This window comes from Mirounga angustirostris, unplaced genomic scaffold, assembly GCF_029215605.1.
Source record: "Mirounga angustirostris isolate CCGP_5_RB_7025 unplaced genomic scaffold, mMirAng1.0.hap1 SCAF_15, whole genome shotgun sequence".
Classification (NCBI taxonomy): domain Eukaryota; kingdom Metazoa; phylum Chordata; class Mammalia; order Carnivora; family Phocidae; genus Mirounga; species Mirounga angustirostris.
In genome coordinates this window covers 87,200,325-87,222,092 of record NW_026991723.1, presented here as the reverse complement: position 1 = coordinate 87,222,092, position 21,768 = coordinate 87,200,325, and the positions used below count along the sequence as shown (strand labels likewise).

The 21,768-nt window shown below is 53.1% G+C and overlaps 2 protein-coding genes and 1 long non-coding RNA gene across 7 annotated transcripts in view; 1 reads left to right on the top strand and 2 right to left on the bottom strand.

Annotated features, from left to right (window-relative positions):
• Positions 1 to 20,152, bottom strand: part of PTPA (protein phosphatase 2 phosphatase activator) — a 30,226-nt gene extending 10,074 nt beyond the window's left edge. The window contains exons 1-8 of one of the 4 annotated variants that reach the window (XM_045883307.3): positions 19,954 to 20,152; positions 14,649 to 14,746; positions 11,600 to 11,686; positions 6,880 to 7,005; positions 4,907 to 5,024; positions 2,765 to 2,864; positions 1,522 to 1,646; positions 327 to 427 (exon numbers count right to left, since the gene is read on the bottom strand). In XM_045883307.3, coding sequence (XP_045739263.1) covers positions 327 to 427; positions 1,522 to 1,646; positions 2,765 to 2,864; positions 4,907 to 5,024; positions 6,880 to 7,005; positions 11,600 to 11,686; positions 14,649 to 14,746; positions 19,954 to 20,008 — 810 coding nt within the window. In that variant the 5' untranslated portion in view covers positions 20,009 to 20,152. Of the gene's footprint in view, positions 1 to 326; positions 428 to 1,521; positions 1,647 to 2,764; positions 2,865 to 4,906; positions 5,025 to 6,879; positions 7,006 to 11,599; positions 11,687 to 14,648; positions 14,747 to 19,549; positions 19,846 to 19,953 lie in introns of those variants that run through there. The other 3 variants (XM_045883308.3, XM_064579330.1, XM_064579331.1) reach the window with 3 other exon arrangements.
• Positions 16,016 to 19,419, bottom strand: LOC135362695 (uncharacterized). Its single transcript, XR_010407662.1, has 2 exons — positions 18,386 to 19,419; positions 16,016 to 17,348 (listed from the first exon to the last, which is right to left on the bottom strand). It is a non-coding gene; the product is annotated as an uncharacterized LOC135362695 (long non-coding RNA).
• A 40-nt stretch (positions 20,153 to 20,192) lies between the features above and the next one.
• CRAT (carnitine O-acetyltransferase) overlaps positions 20,193 to 21,768 on the top strand; it is a 14,474-nt gene continuing 12,898 nt past the window's right edge. For both annotated transcript variants that reach the window (XM_045883304.3, XM_045883305.3), the window contains exon 1: positions 20,193 to 20,491. In XM_045883304.3, coding sequence (XP_045739260.1) covers positions 20,465 to 20,491 — 27 coding nt within the window. In that variant the 5' untranslated portion in view covers positions 20,193 to 20,464. The remainder of the gene's footprint in view (positions 20,492 to 21,768) is intronic.

The following is a 21,768-nucleotide window of genomic DNA, read 5'->3' as shown; positions in this document are numbered from 1 at the left end:
GTGCTGAACAGGCCTCATGGGCCCCACGCACCCCCTCAGACCTGCTGCATCGGTCACCAAGTGCACTAGTGACGGAGTCTCAGTCCCTCAGCTCGAGGCCCACGGAGTCAAGAGTCACCCCAGACCACTGATTTGGGGGAGGAGATCCTGGACAGTCAGAAGGTGGCTTAGCCTTTCATAGGCCTGGTGGGCCTTCCTTGTCAATAACCCACCTTCGAGGGCCAGCCCTGCTGTCTTCAGGCAAGAGTGCTGGCTCTTCTGTCCCACTCCAAAGCCACCAGCCCCAGTTCATCTCGGCCTGGAGGCCACCTGGGCTTCTCCCTCACCTCAGTGATAAACAGGATACATTCCAGGAACATGTAGTCCTTGTGGTTCTCATTCACAGCCTTCTCATCGACAAAGTGCCTGGGCTCCAAATACGGGTGGTCTGGGAACAGCAAAGAGCCCCAGGGTTCAGAACCAGACATCCACACCCACCGAGCACGTCAGCCCAGGGCAGTCTACACCCACCCTGGGGCCACAGTCCCACCCACATGCCCTCAACACTTGACCTTGCGGGAGCAATAAATGACCAGGGTGTGTATGTGCGCACGCACAGTTGCGCATGTATGTGTTCTAGTGGAACGAGCGGTGGCTTTGCCTTTTTCTAGCCGTGTGACCTTGAACCAGTGACTTCAGCCCTCTGAGGCTCGGTTTCCTCATCTGTACAGTGGGGCTATGAAGAGCACCTCCCTTATACTGCCTGATGGTTGGGACCACAGGAAAACCCCAGGCACAGCACCCGCACAGGTTAAGCATTCGTCAATGGTGGCTAGTCTCATGCAGGCAAAGACCCTTCCCAGGGTCACTGAGAAGGTTCTGGGAGATAATCTACCTAAAACGCTTAGAGCAGTGCCTGGCACAGACCAAATACGCAAATGCTTATGAATATTATTTTGTAGGCAGTTAATCCTACCCTGAAGCACAAGTCACCACCCGACCCTCACCCACCGGAGATCCCAGGGAGCCGCCCCAGCCTGGAAAGCAGTGGTCAAGCGAGGGGAGCCAGCAGAGAGGGCCCACAGGAAGCGGCTCACTGCCCCGCGCTGGGTGGCTGCTCCCTGATGGGCCCCCTTGCACACAGCTCGATAATAACGGCAGATGATGCCGGTCACCAAGTCAAAAGAGCCCCTCATTTTCAACATAAAACCCCGCAGTTGCTGCCAGGAGCTGGGGCGCATTTCACACCAGTCCATTATGCGCCAGGAGAGCGCCCCTGCTCCAGCCCGTGTCACTTCCTATTATCTCGGCACACTCTGCCTCCGCCTCCCCCGGCCTGCCTGCCGGGCTGGCTCGCAGCACAAGGTCGACAGCAAACAGCCTCCGTCAATAGCCGGTCTAATGCCTGCTTTATAAGCTGTCACTGTCTGCCCTGAGCAGCAGAAGTGAGGCGGGAAAGGAGGAGGGCGGACAGAGCACACACCCCGGGGCGGCGGGGGGGGGGGGGGGGGGGGAGCGGAGGGGTAGGCGCCCCTTTAGTACCTATCAGCTGCGAGCTGCCCCAGATGAAGGGCAGAAACTGAAAGTCGTCCAGGCCCCACACTCCCTGGCTGCCGGCTGGCTCCATTCTGTATGTCTTCTGGAGTTTACGCATAACCTCCAGGTACCTGCACAGGAGGGAGGGGAAGAAAGAGGCAGCAGAAAGCAGACAGACAGTCTCAACCCTTCTGCCACTGGGAGCTCACGGAGGCCAGAAATAACTACCTAAGAGTGTAACTAGTCTCTATTTTCAATGAAAACCTACATGCGTAAGTTATGCATCAGCTGGTACTCTCAAAATAATGTCGCTTTATTTTTTTCTCCCACGCTCAGCCTTCTTTTGGGCCAGGAAAGGGGGGTTTAGCGCCATCAACTCCTGACAATGTGAGACCCTGGGCAGGAGCCCCAGGCTCTCTAACTCTGGCCTGCCCATCGGAAAGCTGGTGGGGGACAGAGCAGATCATCTCCTGGGGCCTTCCGGCTCCCACCTTCCCTGTTCTCAGGGGCTGCGTCAGCATCACCAGAGTGGGGCCTGGAAAGAGAACGGGTGCTGTCAGAAGCCTCTGGTGGCTGCACCACACCTGTACGGGGGGGGGGGGGGCAGCTGGTTCGGGGGTGGGGTGGGGTGGGGAGCGGGTCAGAGCCCAACTGCAGGGGTTCAGCTGGCTGTGTGAATTCAGGGATCAGAAGACAGCTGATTTCTCTGGGCCTCCGTTTCTTCACCTATAAAATGGAAATGACTGGGGCGCCTGGGTGGCTCAGTCGTTAAGCATCTGCCTTCAGCTCAGGTCATGATCCCAGGGTCCTGGGATTGAGCCCCACATCGGGCTCCCTGCTCGGCGGGGAGCCTGCTTCTCCCTCTCCCTCTTCCCCTGCTTGTGTTCCCTCTCTCGCTGTGTCTCTCTCTGTCAAATAAATAAATGAAATATTAAAAAAAAAAATGGAAATCACGGTCACTGCTGCCTAGAGCTGTTGGGGGAATCTAGGGAGGGAGCTGCGCGTGGAGAGCTCAGGACGAGGCCTGACACGGCAAACACACGGAAGCATTAGCGGTCGGCACGTGACTTTCCTTCACTTGTCCTTACTTGGATCTGAACCTGTCAGAAGGCTTCTGGGACGCCCCGTCCACAGCCAGAGCTCGATCAGGACAGGCCAGAAGAAGCAACAGCCAGTCAGGAGCGCCCACCAGCATCCCGCCCCAGTCTGACAAGGAGAGGAGAACCCTGCTGCTCTTCTTCTCACTCACCGGTCGAACACCTTGAAGACGATGGCTATTTGGTCGTCTACCCGAAGCACCCCGATCTTGCAGAGGCAGCAGAGGAAAGCAGCAAAGGCTGCTTCATGTCCTAGGGAAGAAGAAAACAGCCGAGGTCGACGGTCTTCCAGAAAAAGGAGTGGGACTGTTCTTGGTCTCACCAGAGTCCAAATCACTGAGAACTGCCCCTCTACGGAGGGAGGTCAACATGGAGATAATGGGGCCTCCGCCCCTTCCAGAAAGACCCAAGCCCTTTTGAGAACTACCACTACTATAATTCTAAAAGGCCTAGAAGGCCAAGGCTGTGGACCTCTTAAACAGACATTTGCATTTTGTTTTGTAGGTTTAACTCACTCGTCAATTCCACGCTATCTATTGAGCACCTACTACAATGGCAGCCACTTTCCGTGTCAGGCACTAGGGAGACCACATCCATGCCTTTGCGTGATAGTTTATGATCTACCAGGATGACAAACATTAAACAGACAATCACTTCTATAATTTTAGCTCCGAAGGAGAAGGACAGGGTGATAACTGGAGGATATCACAGGGTGTTCAAGAAGGTTTCCCTAAGGAAGTAATATTTAATCTGAAAGATGAATAAGAGTTGGTAAAGCACTGGATGTGAGGGAAGCAAGAAGAGCAATCTAGCCAGAAGAAACATCATGTGCAAAGGTGCTGAGGTGAGAAAAACTGGGATATGTTTGAAGAACACTAGGAACGCCAGTACGGCTAAAGTAGAAAGGGCAAGGGAGAAAGCGTAACAAGATGAGGCCGGCAATCAGACAGGCCTTACCTGCTACGTAAGAAGCTCAGACTCAGTACCCTAAGAGCAACGGGAGCCACTGAAGGCTTCCAAGCAGGGAACAACACATGGTCACATTACAGGGTCAAAAGGCAGCCCCTTCCATAGGGTCCCTGGCTGGCTCAGTCAGTGGAGCATGTGACGCCTGATCTCGGGGTTGTGAGTTTGAGCCCCACGGTGGGTGCCGAGATTGCTTAAAAATAAAATCTAAAAAAAAAAAAACATGACCATTCCCAGTCATGTCAAATAGAAATGGTCAGCACTACAGACACCACCGATCAGACCCCAGACTGAATACCATGGTTCACAGTATTATAAAAAAATGTATTTGGACGGAGGCAGGAAAGAATACTTCAGCGACTTCCTGCCCATCTCTGTAGAATGAAGGTGTCTCCAGGGCCTGGGACGCTTGTGAGCTATTCCTCTCACCTGCAGTTTCTGATCTCCACCAGCCACGGTCCCAGCCACCATCACTCAGGGGCTCTGGCACACTTGACAGCAGAAGAAAAACCCACCCCTGGCTGACCTGGCCAGTCTCCCCTTCAGGGTCCCTCCCGGTCAGTCTCAGTCAAAACTCCACCCCGGGAAGTCTCCAAACACTTGATAAACCTGCTCCCCAGCAACAGGGGGAGCAGAAGACAACGCCTCCCCAGGACCCAGGTTCAAGGGGGCCCTTCTCCAGGCCTGCCAACGCGGCCTGTGCTTGTCTCGAGGAACCTGAGCCCCAGGTGAGGGGAAGGCCTAAGAGAGCAGCCTTGCACTTGCCGCTTCAGGGCACGTCAGAAAGGTGAGCCTACTACAGCAGGGTCCTCCCTTGCCGCCCACCCCCCACCCCACCCCCTGCCCCCGCCCCACCCACCGGCCAAGGAGACAACGCTTCCCCTCTGAGGTGCCTGCATGCGCCCTCTCGGAGAGAACTCAGCAGCCCACGGACACCGGGCTAGGAAGAGGGCATGCCACGATGCTGCCGGGCGCTACCGAGCTCTTTCACTTCTCAAGGCTCTGGTGCAGGGCCGCCTTGAGATACAGTAAGTGCTCAATAAATTATGCGCTGCAGGCGCTGAGCTCACAGACCCCGTCTTTACAAAGAACAGAAATCGGTGCTGCGCGGGGACACCACGCACGTGGCATCGGCTCCCCCTGGTGGACCAAGGCAGGGCCGCGGGAGGCGCAGCAGGCCTCGCAGCACCCCGGGCCCGGGGGGCACTGCGCCCCGGCTGGCCCCGAAAGGCTGCTTGCTCAGAGGGCCCGAGGCAGCCGGAGCAAAGAGGAAGCAGCCCAAGAAGAGCCTGCACCGAAGCCGAGTACGCAGCGGGAGCGGCGGGTACCAGTGCCGTAGTCGATGCGCGTCGAGTTCCCCACTGACTCCTTCAGGTAAACGGCCACCTCAGGCACGGCAGCGGCCAGATGGGTGGGGACCACTGTGGCCACCAAGTTTTCCGCTTCCTGATAACACAAGAGACACAAAGTGGTGGCAGCAGATTAGGCAGCATCCTGGTGGCGGGCACCCAGGAGCAGCATCTGGCTGGGGCCCGGTTGGCCACGCCAGGCCGGCCTGGCTCCCTGCTCTGACCGAAAGCTGAGGAGGGAGACGCTGACCCTTACGCCACAGAGCCACCACCCCGGGTGGCTTTTCGTCCGCTGGCCCTTCCTCCAGGGGACAAGGGTCTGGGACGAGATGGGAGGGAACTGCAAAGAAGCCATTCAACTCCCCCATCTGGTAACTCGCCACGGGCCTACAGACACCGTCTTTCTTCACAGTCCCAGGATACCAAGAATGTGTGCCGTATATCCACCCAAACGTGCAGACGAGAACGAACGTTCACAGCAGCATTATTCATAGTAGCCCAAATGTGGGAACAAGCCTCCACCGCAATGCCCACCGGCCACAGACCGTGGTGCAGTGAGGTGCCGGAACACGACACCGCAAGGCAAACGCTCTGCTGCTCCCCACAACATGGGGGACTCTCGGAAACAGAACGCTGAGCAAAAGAAGTCAGACGTTTATAAGAAGTTCAAAAACAGGTAACACTGATCTACGGGACGGAAAGCGGAAGGGTTTGCGGGAGGATATCAACTCGAAAGGGGCACCGGGGCCCTGCCGGAGTGCTGGGAAGCTTTAGAGCTTGATACAGGTGGCAGTGCAAGGGCCAAACATATGCTAAGATCCAGCCAGCCGCACAGCTGTGAGATGTTCACTTTCCTTTAAGTTTTAACTCAATAAAAATCTTTTAAAAAAGACCCTGTGCCCTCAGAGTCCAGAGGCAGCCCCAGGCTGCTCTTAGGCAGGGACAGCATTCTGCTGAGTCCCTGGGGCTCCCCTCTGCTCCAGGCGGAAACACTGGGCCAGAGAAATGAGGACCCAAGCTTCTCTAGGTTCAGTCTATAGACACCTGGCAGGAAAATCTCCTGGAGCCCTGGGAAAATCTGGATTCCTGGGCCCCACCCTAGACCTACAGACTGCTTTTCTAAGAACAGGGCCCATGATCCTGCATTTTTATTTTTTGTTTGCTTTGAACAGGTATCACTGCTATAGGATTCAAAAATAAAGACATTAAAAAAATAAAAATACACTGAATTCTACTCCAGAAACCAATATTGCACTGAATATTAACTACCTAAAATTTAAATAAAAATTAATAATTTAAAAAATCAAGAAAAAGAAGCGCAATACTAAATTCTTTGGGATTTGCCAAGAAAATATCGAAAAGTAAAAACGTAAGTAAATACACACATTACAAACGGGATGCATTGAGAAGTTTCTGTCCCCTTCCCCACTCTCCCCTGCCCTCAGAGAAGTCACAGCTTTATTAGCCTCTTGTACATCCTTTCAGTGATGTTTCCTTATGCAAACTGAGCAGCACAAACATATCTTTTCATTTTTCCCTCTTTCCTACCAAAAAGTAGCTCGCCATGTGTCAGACCCCAGGTTCCTCTTTAACTGAACAATAAATCCCAGACCACCTTCCCCCAAGCTCCTAGCGGGCTCCTAGTCTTTCTCATAGCTGCATAGCACTCCAGGTTAGATCTACTAGTCTATCTGACCGATCCCGTGCACATGGACACTTGGGACATTTGAATCTGTTGCTAATGCAAACGATGACCTAATTAACAGCCCCATGCAGAGGACTGGGCATCCATAGTGGCGATTCCCAGAAGATGGTGGGGGCAGAGGGCAAATGCATTTGTACTTTTGGTAAATGGAATCGCCATTTTAATAAACTCCCCAGTGATTCTGAGATGCCTGAAAGCTCCTGCACCCCCTGGCCCAGCCCCCAAGCACGTCCTGTGGCAGCCTCACCTCGTCGAGTTTGGCATACCAGGTCCTATAGGCCTTGTTCCCAAATCGAGAGGGCTGGTCCACCGGAGGAGTCTCATCAATCCACCTGTCCAGCGTGTTGAGAAGGGTGACCAGTTTCTCAATGGCCTGTAGTAAGCAAAATAGAGGGGGCCAAGCACAATGATTAGTGGCCCCCATCTAGAGCCACAGAGGGAAGTCCCAACTGCTGCTGGACAATGACTCGTAGGCATGGCATTAGTGGTAAGTGCTGGGGAGATCACACACTCCTACAGGATCAAGTTTTTAAATCCAACTGTCTGGGGGCACCTGGGTGGCTCAGTGGGCTAAGCGTCTGCCTTCAACTCGGGTCATGATCTCAGGGTCCTAGGATCAAACCCCATGTCGGGCTCCCTGCTCAGCGGGGAGTCCGCTTGTCCCTCTCCCTCTGCCCCTCCCCCCATTCATGCTCCCTCGCTTTCTCACAAATAAGTAAATAAAATCTTTAAAACACGGGCCCCAGGGCACACATTATTTTGTAGCCTGCTCAATTTCCTCATGAGCCTCATTCCACATCAACATGTAAACATAATTTTACAACAGCCTTCAGTAAGTTAATAGCATCTCATTGTGCCAACATACTATAATGTTTTACCTAATCCCTCCCTGTTAAATGTTTGGGTTATTCCCAGTTGTTCCTTCCCACAAACAGTCTGGGCAGCCCCCACCTGCAGAACTGCTGGATCAGAGGTCCGAACCTGTGTAATGCTTTGCAAGGGCCACAGCGTCGGGGAGCCCACCTCCCTACACCTTTCCCACAGTAGGCAGGAACCAAGGAGTGGGATCGGGGCCACAGGCCAGGGCAGCGTTAGTACACAGCATGTTACTCAATGAGGAAATAGGTGAGGCTGATGATCCAAAACACAGGTCTGGAAGGGCAGCTAGAAAAGGACTCCTGGGTGTGGCTTGTAAAAAAAAAAAAAAAATCGGCCAAAAAAATAAAAAATAAAATAAATAAATAAAAATTAAAAAAATAGGCCAGGGGCGCAGGGGTGGCTCAGTCGTTAAGGGTCTGCCTTCGGCTCAGGTCACGATCCCAGAGTCCTGGGATCAAGCCCCCTCCCCCCCCCCCCCCCCCCGCATTGGGCTCCCCGCTCTGCAGGGAGCCTGCTTCTCCCTCTCCCACTTCCCCTGCTGGTGTTCTCTCTCTGTCAAATAAATAAATAAAATCTTAAAAAAAAAAAAAAAGGCCAAAACGAAAGGCTAGCGGAAGGCACAAGGCAGAGAGAGGATGTTCAGAGGCAGGCAGCCCTGGGAGAGAAGACCTTGCCAAGAAGCAGGTTTTGCCTGTGTCTACTGGGCACGAACAGCACAAAGAGAGACCTCCAAGAGCCCCTGACACTGGGTCGGACCTAGCAGGGTGGTGCCCACATGAAAAGTTGTGAGGACGAAGGCAAGGCTCAGTCGAGTCCACTGCTGCATTGCGCAGGCTCCGTACAGGAGTGGTCCAAGAGCTGTGCGGGGAGGGAACTGAACTTGAGCTAATGGAATACCTATCAGCCAGTGCCCACCCCCACAGAGCTCCAGGAGGCACAAATCACACCAGACCATGTAAACGGCGCCTTGTGCAACGTGACAATGGCCTCAATGTTGCCATCCCTCACCTCCCCTTCCTCTATGCTTGGGGTGCAAGAGCGAGCAAAAGTTACCCGTAAGAGGGGAAATCTCCCTGTACACCTGGCTGAGGCAAAGGGCCCGGGTGACATAAAGCTGCCCAGTTGAAATGTGAGACAAAGTGCTGCCAGCTTTGTGAAGAACCAGGTCACCAGGAACTGATAAGGACAGAGCAAACCTGACCCCATGCAGCAACTGAGACTCAGGAGTGATGAGGCAGTAATCCCAGGCCCAGGAAGCACCAGCCAGGACCAATTCCCTGACGATCTCAGTCTTGGGCAAGGCGCTGAAGGGGATAAAGAAGGTGCGGGGAGGCCATGTAAGCCAGGCCCCAGCTGCCAGCTCAGCTGGAGAAATGAATAATTAAAAGGCTCCTAGCTCCTCTTTCTGGAGAGGGCTTTTTAGAATGCAGGGGCTGCCTCTATTGTCTGACTGGCTGGGGCAGAGGGGTTTGGGGGGGCTCCCCTGCTGTGGGCCGAACCCTCAGGAAGCACAAATAGTAATTTGAACTACCCTCTAGCTCCCTAAACCAGTGCTTCCTTTCGGATTTCATGGACCAGTAAAATTTTCTCCAAACCATTACTTGCCAGCGTTTTCTTTGTCTTTGCCCCCAACTTAAATAGGAAACAGAACAGCAAAAAAATAAGGTTCTTATCTACCCACATTTTGCAAAACCCCAAAATTTGAACCCCCAAACATTAAGACAGATATAATCTCAAACTGCAGAAGAGCCTTCTAAACATGGGTCTAGACAGTCTCACCACATTGCCCTTGCCTGTTCCCTTCGCTGCTGGTCTGGAAGCTGCCACCTAGGGCGGCTCTGTCTGCCCTCTCCCCAGCTGCCATCCCTGTAGGAGGAGGCAGGCGTGAGAGGAAGCGGGATCCCCAAGCAGCTGTGCCGGGGCCTCCCCGCATCTGTGGGCTGAGACCACATGCTGTGAGCCCTGCCTTCTGCTGCCCTGCCAGCCATGGGCAGAAGCTGGGAGACCTCTGGAGACCAAACTAGTCACCTCTGCCCACCAAGTGATCACCCTGGCACTGGGATGAAACCCAGCTCAGGAAGCGCCCCCAACTGAAGCAATCACACCACTACTGGAGGTCAGAACTGAAAAACAGCTCATGGTAACAGCTAATAATGATAAAGACATCCAGTATGTACCAGGTACTGTCCTAACAAGCCTACATGTAGGATCCCACTGACTCCTCCCCAGGGGCCATGAGTCAGTCTGCCAGCTCTGTCACTCAACAGATGAGGAGATAGAGGGTCAGAGGGGACGAAGCCACTCAGCTTGGAAGGGAGAGGTTATCCGAACCTAGTCAGCCTGACTCCAGAACCCAAGCACTTAACCATGCTGCAATCCTGCCAAGAGAACAGCTCCTGAGCTAAGACAACACCTGGCCTGCGTGGAGTCTACCATCAAAGCGTGAGCGGAAATTACTGGACCTCAGGATCTGCTGGGGTAATTAGAACACCCCCCTGTAATTAGCCTTCCCCCGCCACACTCCCGGCCCACTGAGGACAGCCGAGCCTCCCTCACCACAGGCTCAAGGACAAGCCCTCTCTCTCCCAACCCACAAACTCAATGGTGGGCCAGCCCCCAAGAGAAGGAGGTCTATCCCCAGCACAGGTCTGGCTCCCCTCTGGTGATAGAACAAGACCTCAGCCACCCCACAGCCAGTTGGGGCCCAGGAAGAGGCAGCTCTCCTGAGGCGGGGTATGAGGGACAGGTGGAGAGACCGGGCTGCAACAGGGCCAGGCCTTATCTAACAGGGTGGGATAAGGCACTGAGAGGCAGCTCAGGCCCTGGTGTCTGAGATAAGAGTCTCAAGGTGACTGTGAGCCAACTGGGAGAGGAACCCAAGAGGCCACTGGAGGCTTGGGACCCAGCCCTTGGAGATGGCATCCAGCAACAGCAAATAGCCTGCAAGCCCACACCTCCCCACAGCTCTTGTCCTTTCTCCACCAACAACCTATCTCCAGAAGAGCAGCCAAAGAGCGTCCACCCTGCAGTGCATGCCCTCAGCTCAGCATCCCCACTTCCAGGAATGATTCCTCAGGAAAGAGCGCCCACAGATCTATATGTAACGATGTTCAGAGCAGCGACATTTAGGGACACAACCTCAAAGTCCACACTTAGGGCTATTTAAACAAATGAGGGCCGGTTCAATGAGGCTGCCATTTACATAGTGGAGGGGCAGCAGGAGAGGAGGAGCTCAGAGGGCAGGTCTGGGTGACGTTCCCCAAACTGTTCCCGGGGCCGCCCCAGGGAGCTGGGTAGGAGGGGAAAGATAGGGAGAGGTCAGCTTTTTGTTAATACATTTCAGTGAAGCACACTTACTTCATTTGTAATCTTTTTTCATTTAAAAAGGTACATAAAAACACCAGTTAGCAAAAATGCAGGCTATAAAACAGCATATTTACCTTGATCCCAATTTTATAAATATACATCTACTGACAAATTGGAAAAAAAAAAAAAAAAGATTAGAAATACAAACACCAAGAAGGGCCTGGGTGGCTCAGTCGGTTGAGTGTCTGACTCTTGGTTTCGGCTCAGGTCACGATCTCAGGGTCCTGAGATGGAGCCCGGCCAGGATCCAGCCGCCGGGTCAGCTCTGCGCTCAACGTGGAGTCTGCTTGTCGCTCTCCCTCCCCCCACTCACGTGCATGCTCCTTCCCTCTCTCTCTCAAAGAAATAAATATTATTATTTTTTTAATTTTTTAAAAAATATTTTATTTATTTATTTGAGAGAGACAGAGAGAGTGAGAGAGAGCTCGAGCAGGAAGGAGGGGGAGAAGCAGGCTTCCCGCAGAGCAGGGAGCCCGATGCGGGGCTCGATCCCAGGACCCCGGGATCATGACCTGAGCCGAAGGCAGAGGCTTAACCATCTGAGCCACCCAGGTGCCCCTAAATAAATATTTTGTAAAAAGGAAAAGAAACACAAACACCAAAATGTCACCCGCACACGTGCTTAGGCGATCTTATTTCCTGCACTGGCCTGTTCGGGCCGCGAGGACAGGTGACTCTCTGGAGCTACTCTGGGAGCAGCAGCCTCCCCCGCCTGTGCCCACCTCAGAGACTTTGTACTCGAAGGTCAGCTTCTTCCCCTTCACACCTTCGTTGAGCGTGAGGATGAATCCGATGTAGTCAGCATACGCCTACCAAACAAAGTGGGGAGTGGGGACGGAAAGAGCGGTTTCAGACCCCTGGCCCTCCACACCCTGGCCAGCCCCCAGCTCCACCCAGTTCCCAAAGAGCTCCAAGCTGTCCCTGGACCCCGGCCTGCCAGCAGAAGTAGAACAATACCACCAAATACTCCACCCTACTCTCTATCCTGAACAGCTGGTGAGCCAACGACCACAACGACACCTAGACCTTCAGCCAGAGTTCACTGTGTGCTCACTACTCCCGACAGCAGCTTCTTTACACAACCCCACAAGGTAAACACTGTCACTGTCCCCATTGTATAGATGAGGAAACCAAGGCTTCAGGAGAGGTGACTTGCCCAAGGTCTCCTAAGACCAAGATCTCATTAGACGTGGAGCTAGGACCCCACAAGTCCTCCAACTCCACTATACCACCAGGAGTTCAAGGAATACCAGCAAGGGTTCCTCCCGCCAGTCTTCCAGATGTTTCCCCCACCAGACAGGCCAGGCTGTCAGCCTGCAGTGCAGACCCCCTGCTCCCAGGAGAAGAAACTGTTTTCTGCCCATGGCCAGGTCTCCCAGCACACCCATCCCTGGCTTCCAATTGGGCACTCTCTTCCCTGTTGAGTTGCAGGTTACAACCAGCACAGGGATGAGAAAGCACTAAGGTGTAGGCCCCGGGAGCAAGTGACTTGTTTGGTCTCGTTTCTTCTTCCTCTCTGTTGCCTCTCATTCTCTTCCTTCCTCCTTCTCCAAAATGCCAGCAGCAGCCACAGCAAGCCCTGAGAACTGACCATTCCGTATCTAGAAGGGAGCAATCCTGTACCAGGCCCTTGCTACAGCCCGTGGAATGGCCACAAATGGAAACAAGGGGTCATGGGGCAGGTCCGAGCCCTCATCCTGCCTGCAAAGCCACAGTCGTTCCTGCAAACTATACCTCGATGCAAAGACAGGAAGCAGCAAGGGGCAGTGTCACCCTCCACGGTCCCTGCTCCCACATGGGCCTGAGTCTCTTGGTGACTAAAGCTCAGGTCATTCTTACAAAGAAGACTGTGTGCAAAGTCTCCACCAATGCCACCATCCTCATCCCTGTAACAGTAACAACCATGCCTGCATCTCAGTACAGCTCACGAATGCCTAGCACTGGGCCAGGTGTTTTTTGGACTTTGAGTCATCTAAGCCTCCCAACAACAACATTTTACGGTAGAAGAAATAGGCTTGGCCAGCTTAGGCGTGCTGCCTAAGTCACAAGAATAGGAAATAGCAACCCTGGGCTTCAAGCTTTGACCTCTCTGATCCTAAGTCCACGCTCCTGGTTGCTGCACTTGGCAGCCTAGTGAAACTGTGTGGACCATGCCACAGAGTCACTTGTCGAGCCACGAACTTGAGCGGTGAGCTTCAGAGCAAGTGAAAGCCTTCTATCCAGTATCGTTCAACACATACTCCATTAGAAAAAGTAACCAACACTTCCCAAAAAGTGTTGGTGCCTACAGCAGGATCAACAAACTGCCTACAAAGGGCCAGACAGTAACTATTTTAGGCTCTGCAGGCCATAACGTCTGGTTCACAAATTCTCAACTCTGCCCAACTCTGCCAGTTAGTGCGAGAGCAGCCATGGACAATACATAAATGAGCCTTGCTGTGTTCCAATAAAACTTTATTTACAAAAACAGGCAGAGGTCCAGATTAGGTGAGCAGGCAGTAATTTGCTGACCTGTGGCCTAGAGCATAGTGGCTCAACCCATGGCTATCTAGAGACAGAGGACCTGGGTATGAATCCTGAATCTCATCCCAACCACTTGCTAACTGTGCCATCTGGCTAAACGTCTTTATCTCCTGGCCTCACGTTTCTCACCTTCAAAATGGAGATGACCACTGAGCCCACTTCCCAGAGTTTTTGTGAGGATTAAATGAGCTAAAAAATACCTAGCACGTCATAATCACCCCATCCTCCTTGGAAAACACCCAGGGGGAAAGCAAGGAACTAAAGCCACGTTTGGATTCAGCCAATCTGCAGGTTCAGGGCAGACTCGCGGTTCTCAGCCCAGGCGATTTGGTTCCCAGGCAACTTCTGACAAGGTCTGGAGACATTTTCGGTTGTAATACCTGGGGGATGGGTGCTGCTGGCATCTAGCAGGTAGAGGCCAGAGAAGGTACTAAACATCCTCCAATGCACAGGACAGCCCCCTACAACAAAGAATTATCCACCCCAAAACGTCACCAGTGCTGAGGTTTAGAAACCCTGAGGTAGAACAACCAAGATGACGAAGGGACTCAAATGTGTCCTTTGAGCAGCTGAAGGGACTAAGGTGTTTATCCTGGTGAAGATTCAGGGGGAGAACATAACTCAGAAAAGACATGATAACCATCTGCAAATATTTCGAAGGCAGGCTTATGAAAGAGGAGCCAGGAAGACTTGCATGGCCCAAGAAGAGCCACGGCCATTGCAGGATGTGGGCTCAGTGTCAGCACAGCGGACTCCCTAAAGAGAACCTGCCTTTCTGCACAAGTGACCCCCCCCCAGCCCCAGGTGAGCAGACCAGGTGTGGACACCTGGCTGGAGCTGGGACCAAGGCTTTCCCTGGGGATTTGAAATTGGCTTTCTTTTTCTTAGTCCCAATCTTTCCACAGCCTCTGCCAGAAGCCCAGGAGGTAGAAGCTGTTATTTCCTGCCCACCGTTGGACTGAGCAGCACAGAAAGCTGGTCTGCACTTCCCCTCGCTCTAGGTCCCAGTTCCTAGGTATTTTTAGGCCCAGCCACCTCCCTGGCCTAGGTTTCCATGAGAGTGATAACCTCTTCTCTCTGAGACACACTGGCTCCGAGACCAGCTGTAACTTCTCCCCCAGAAAGAGGGGGACAGTCCTCTCCCTAGCTTCTAACAGCTCTGGTTCCAAGAACAAGGAAGGTCAGGAGCTCACTGTCTTTGAAAAAGCCCAAGTTCTTCATCCCAGCTCTGGCCCTACACACTGGTACCTGAGAACGCTTCCATTTGCCCATGTCTGGAACTGTGTGGATCTCCTTTTTTGGAATGATGAAGTTCTGAGTGGCTGGAGGGATATCCTCCGAAGAATCTTGACAAAGAGAGTGAAGAAGCAAATAGATAAATAGAATCTTCCCCCTCAACCCAACTTTCTCTCTCTCTCTCTCTCTCTCTCTCACACACACACACACACACACACACGTTTAAACCAAGACTCCAACCCCCAGTCCCTAGGGTAAACCAGACACGTCCTCCCAGGACAATCAAGCCAAATCCACTGACCGCCCGCCTTTCCACCCTCAGCCAGGAGCCCCGCCGTACTGACGATGCCCTCAACAACTGACGGGTTCAGCTGCTCCGCGGTGCCCTCACCTCCTGCTCCCTCACCGGAGAATGGTTAGAAAAATAAAACGAAGTTGACCTTTTAGACAGAAGCAGGCAATTCAAAGAAGGAGGGAAAAAATTACAAACGACCACCCATAAACATTTGAAAAAAATTGCCAACCTCTGAGTAAGCACAGAAATGTAAATTAGATGAGATGGCTTTTCCAGATCAGGGTGGCAGATTAAAACCATCTGGCATCAACTGGGAATGGGGAAGCGGGAACTCTCCTGCACTGCTAGTGGGAGCCTTGGTAGAATCTGCTGAGGAGGCAACTCAGCACTGACTTTTGAAGTAAAAACCACACAGACCCATGGAGCCAACAGTTCTACTTGTAGGCATCAACCCTTTATATACACCTTTATATACACCAAGGTGTATATAAAGGCACTTACTGCATGGAAAAAAGGTAGAAACAGCGCATATATCAATTGACAAGGCAATGGGTAAATACTAATATGCTCACATAATGGAAATCTTCATAGTTTTTTAAAAAGAATAAAACCTAAATTACTGACATAGGAAAACAGCCTAGATATTAATAAGTAAAAAAAGAAAATTAAGCTATATTATATATAACATAATCTCATTATTGCAAAAATAGCTATACATACTCGTATAAGTAACATGTATATCAGCATATACACTGGAAAAATCTGAAGGATTAAACCCCAAAGTTAATTAATAGTCATCTCTAGGAGGTAAGATTTATAAGGGACTTCCATCTCTAAGCTACATATTGCTATTAAAAACTAGCATACAGTATGGGGCGCCTGGGTGACTCATTCAGTTGAGCACCCAACTCTTGATTTCAGCTCAGGTCATGATCTCATGATCTCAGGGTCATGAGATGGAGACCCGCATCAGGCTCCGTGCTGGACATGGAGCCTGCCTAAGATTCTCTCTCTCCCTCTCCTTCTCTCCCTACCCCCCAACATTCGCAAGCCTGAGCGTGCACTCGCACTCTCTCTCTTTCGTAATAAAAAAAAAAAAAAAAAGAATTAGCATACAGTAATTTTGTAATCAGAAAAAAAAAAAAAAACAACTTTTAAATGGAGTTTCTATATTTGCAGAACTTGGGGAAAGGAAAACACAGGGCAGTTCCATGTGCTGACCCAGAAGCAAACTTCACACCAAAGTGGACTGCTTAGTATGAGTGGCCTCTCTAGCCAAAAATACCTGGCCCACACTGCAGGATTCCCTTTACTTTGTGACACTGGGAAATACAAGCCTTCAGTCTCTTCTCCATAATTCCAAAATCCAAAAAGTTCTAAAAACCCAAAGTTTTTAAAATAAGTTTGGCACAAATTCATTTGGTACAAAACTTAAACCTAAACCAACGTGAGGACATTTATAGGCTTTGCAGATCCCTCTTAGGGAATTTAGGTTTTCCTGCAGAAGTATTTTTGTTTGATTGTGGGGTGCTCCTTTCTGAAATCTGGGGAACCCTGAATTCCAAAATACACCTGGCCCCAAGGGTCTTGGACAGGGGCCGTGCCTGAATCCACTACTGAAGATCTGTTGTATTAGTTAACACCTTCCTTTAAAAACCCAAACTCTCCAGAAAGAGTCATTCACGACATACGATAAATTTGTACCCCTGCTGTCCTCCTAAAATCTAGCTGACATTGCCTGCATGGAGAAAGGGGACATGGGCCTAAGATGGTTCTGGAACATGTGACATTTGGGAGAATGGAGCATGCCCGGAGAGGCCCCAAGGGAAGGGAAAGCTCTAGGATACCCGGAGACCTGAGGAGGAGGATAGAGAATCTGAGATGAGAGCAAGGCAAACCTCTGCCTAATTCAAAATTGAAACCAGAGCCCAAAAAACAAATCAGAAACTCTCTTCCTCCTCCCACCTGTTCTATAAGCCCTGTTCCCAGAACCCAAAATTGAGGCCCCTACTATTAGTAAATTACTACCTTAATATGCTATTAAATAGGGGTGCCTGGGTGGCTCAGTCTGTGAAGGCCTGCCTTCAGCTCAGGTCATGATCGCAGGGTCCTGGGATCCAGCCCCACTTCGGGCTCCCTGCTCAGCGGGGGTCTGCTGCTCCCTCTCCCTCTGCCTCCTCCCTCCTGTTCATGCTGTCTCTCTCTCTCTCTCTCTCAAAAGATTTTATTTATTTATTTGACACAGAGAGACACAGCGAGAGAGGGAACACAAGCAGGGGGAGTGGGAGAGGGAGAAGCAACCCTCCCACGGAGCAGGGAGCCTGATGCGGGGCTCGATCCCAGAACCCTGGGATCATGACCTGAGCCAAAGGCAGACGCTTAACGACTAAGCCACCCAGCGCCCCGATAAATAAAATCTTAAAAAGAAAAAAAAAAAAAAGACGCTATTAAATTAAAAGCTTTATAGGTCAGGCTGGTAACCTAACATCATTGTTTTTATGGGAAAATGTGTTCCACATTCCAAATAATCAACTTGCAAATGATCATTAGGAACAGAGAGCCCTTCTGTAAGTTCCCTGCCAGGAGACAGACTTTCTGAGTTATTTCACAGGTGGGAAACCGTCCAAGCCAGGCCTGGTACCAGAGGAATGGCTACCTTGTAGGAAGCATTGCAACAACCACTAATGAAACATACACACATGTTGTTACCAGAATATGCAATCTCAAATAAAAGAAACAAGCCTTCAAACCAGGGTCTTGATAACTGAGTCCCTCCGGCCTCAGACTCTATCTCTGACAAAGGTGTCACGGGACAGGTGGATACCCTACAAGCTCACAGTAAAAGATGGAAGTATCTAGAGTTTTAGAGATGTTCCCTAACCCCCCCCCCAAAGTATAATGTAATATCATCTATCATTTGAGAACCAGCCTACATGTTCAACCTGTACCTTTTAAAAGGACAACAGCAATCAACATTTCCTGACTACTCCCCATGCCCCATGTTTTGCCCACATCATCTACGGAACACACGCTACAACTCTGTTGAAGGTATTAACAGCCCCATTTTCAGAGAGAAGCAAGGCTCAGAGAATGTGATCTGCCAGGCAGAGCCAGGTCTGAACAACTCTAAAATCCAAGGTTTTCATCACTACCCTGTCTGAGTGAAGTAGTTCTTTCTCCTTTTTCCAAAATGTCCTGTTTCAAACTTCAAAGAAGGACCACCTCCTGGCACCTGGCTCTTTCCAGCCATAGATATCCTCCCTGTGCCTTCATCTCTTTCAGTGCGTGGGCTATCTCACCCAGCCACCCAACTTCGGAGACACATTTATCTCACTGAGAATTCCGCTTGGCTTCTATCTCTCACAGGCATTACCGAACTTCTAAGGGCACAGGCACGGAAGTTTTGTACTAAATGAAGTAAACGTCTGGTTTCAGATGCCCTAAGAGACCATACCCAGCTCTTTGTTCATCTATTTGGTGCGGGGAAGGGGATGCCTTTTTTGATCTTCATAATTTCTCCTTCCTGAGTCCTTTCCAGGGATCCCAAAATGCAAGACAGTTAGAAGGAATATCCAATGCGTTCAAAACATTAGCTGTGTTTGGCCAATCTACTCGCCCTGTCAGAATTTTAAATCATCTACGGTCGGTCCCTCCTAGCTCGGGTGCGGGAGGCGGGGGTCAGCAAACAGGCTTCCCCTTCTCCAGGAAACGGGTCTCTAGAAGATCCTTTCCCCAGTTACTGGACATGAACTAAATAAAGCCAGGCCACAGTGTAAATAAAAGTTACAGATCGTGGGCGCCTGGGTGGCTCAGTTGGTTAAGCGACTGCCTTCGGCTCAGGTCATGATCCTGGAGTCCCTGGATCGAGTCCCGCATCGGGCTCCCTGAGCAGCGAGGAGCCTGCTTCTCCCTCTAACCCTCTCCCCGTCATGTACTCTCTCTCTCTCTCATTCTTGCTCTCTCAAATAAATAAATAAAATCTAAAAAAAAAAAAAAAAGTTACAGATCGTGATGCCAGGGAGAGGCTCATCTTGCACAACCAGCTTTTTTAAATTAGTGGTTTGCACAACCAAGGGCAGTTTCTCTCAGTACATTTTCAGCCACTGAAACCCGCCTCCAAGAGGGAGAGAGGGTAGGCGGATGAGGGGTGCGCAGGGTGCGGAGGAGTCTGGAAGCCGGGTGGAGGCAGGCCCAGGCCCACAGAGCACCACCCCTCACCCCCTGAGCAGGGTCTAATAAAGAAGGCAGCCACCAGAATCACTTTCGACCCCATCCCTGGCAGCTTCCCCACCAGCTCAGGAGCTGACTTCAGCACAAGCAGCCCGGACGTGGAAAAGGCCTCCCCACGGGCCACGGCGCTGCCCGGGCTCCCCAAGTTCAGGTGTCGCGCCCCACCCGCCACCCCTTCGCAGCCCCGGGTTCTTGCCGGCTCCCCAGACACCCCCAACACGTCTTCCTCAGGGCCCAGCAGCTTCTACCACCCGAGTTCCTCCACCTCCCGACCCGCCCCCTCCCCCGCCGCCGAGCCCCCCCCCACCACCACACCCCTTCCCCGCCTCCGCGCCGGGCGCCGCCCCCGCGCCCCTACCCGACCCCGGCCGGGCCCGGCCCGTCCTACCTGGCGGCGACTGCCGCTCGCCCTCAGCCATCTTCCTGCCGCCGGGAGCCGGCCCGAATGCCTGCAGTCCCCTCTCACCTTTCACCTCCGCACCCCCTCCCTTTGCCCGGCTCCACCAGGCGCTCGGAGCTTTCTGAAGAGAAAGGAGCACCAGCCGGCTATGACAGAAAACCGAGACTTGAAATCACCCCCGTGAGGACGGCCGCCATGCTGGTGCGGGGCACTCAGGGAGCATGCCCAGCAACGGCCGGCTCGCGGCTGCGGCGCGCACGGGGAGGCGGCGGCCACGTTGGTGCGGGGCAGCTGGGAGCATGCGCGCCAACGGCCGGCTCACCTCCCGACCAGCCCGCGGTCGGCCGGGCTGTGGGAGCGCGGCAGCCATGCTTGTGCGGGGCGCTCCCCACCTGTCATCTGCGACCCTATCCCGAGGCATATTAGAGGACGTTCCCTTATTGACATGGTTGTGTAGAGCTCAAGGACACCAGATGGACCGAGAGGGGTGCACGCGACTGCCTCCAACAGCTTAGACAGCCTGTGGAGGTGGGAGACGGCGAGCTGGACAGCAGCCTTCTTGGCCCGTCTTCCTGGATTCCGCGGCCTCGCGGGGTCTCGCGACCACTAACTGCGCCCTCGGCTCCGCCCCCGGCCAGCCCCGCCCCGCGCTCGCGGCTAGCCGCCCGGGCGCGCAACCGGTTGGTGGCCCCGCCCCAAGAACCCTCCTCCCGGGGGCCCCCAGCCCGCCGCCCGCCCGGCCCGGTGGGTGGGCGCCGGGCCGCCTCCGGCGGTGACTCTGCAACCTTGGCCCGGAGACTCTAGCGGGGACCCACCGACGGCGGCGGAGGCGGAGGCAACGGCGGGGACTTTGCCCAGTGCGGCGGACGGAGCGGACTGTGTGTCCGCGGGCGGGCCCCAGAGATGTTGGCTTTCGCGGTCAGGACCGTGGTGAGTACGGCGAGGAACCCGGGCGGGCGGGCCCTGGACAGGACGGGCGGGCCGCGAGTCGGGCCAGACACGCAGCTGCGCCGGAACGGAGAAACAGGCCATGGAGGCGACGCGGCCTGGTGGCCACTGTCCTGCCCGGCCAACAGCTGCTGGGGTGGGATCCCCAGGTGGACTAACCCTGCTTGGCAGAGGAGGGGACGGAGGCTCAAGGTCAGAGATCCGATCGAACGCACGTCGTGTGGCTCTAAATTCCAGCCACCTGGAAAAGATAGTGGGGACCCTGGCTTCAGGCAGCACCTCCACCCTTAGACCCAGAGCCAAGGGGCTGAGGGACCGGGGGTCTTTCCCCCAGTTATTCCCTGACTCACACAACTGTCGCATACTCAGCCTGAGCCATCTATGCCCAGGCCAGAGCCACTTCTCCAACCTCATCCAGTTGGTCAGTCTCCTTGGGCTTATCAAATGGCCCCTGGGGAATTTTGTGTGGCCAGAGAAATTCATGTGGAGGCCTCAAGCTGGGCGGCTTGGAAGATCCTCTGAACCGGCAGGAGGCAGCAGTTGGCAGCCCCATACCCTTTGTCGCCACCAGTCCCTCCCCGCCAGCTTGTCCATGTCTACCCCAGAATCCTCCCCACAGGGCAGCAAGCAGTGCTGCCACTCTGATTTGAGTTCCTTTCCTCTCTCCTCCAAGCATATCTCTGCTTGTATCTCCTTCTGTCTATACCAAGAAGGATGTTCAAACAGACACTACCTGGCCCAGGGGGCTGAGGTTACTCATCCGCTGGCCCAGAGGCTCTTCCAGATCTCCCAGAACCCCAAGGCTCCATGTCACCCTTGCCACTGACACCGAGCAGTGCCCCCGTCTGACAGACAGCTTCTAGGTCATCCTCCAGGACCTGCTGGGTGGCCTGATCACTTTACGGCTGGGGAAACTGAGGCAAGGAGAGACTTGGCCAGAATCCCCCGGATCTGGTGACTCAAATCTAGCAGAATCCCAAAACCAGCTGCCTCCTCCTTCAGTTTATTTTTTTAGTGCCCGAAGTCCTCCACTCTTGCCCCCAGGTGACGGCTCAAGAGAAGCAGGCTTTGGTGGAAGGGAGGCCCCCAGAAGGGCTCCAAGGGTACTGGAGGAAAACGGGATGAGCTCTTAGCAGCCCCTGGCCACTTAATGGCCCTTTCCCAGTGTCTGCTGTCTTGCACCCACCCCAGTTTACAGGACTGATTTCACAGTTGTGGTGGAATCTCAGTGGCCAGGCAGTTTCTGCCTCCAGGCAAGT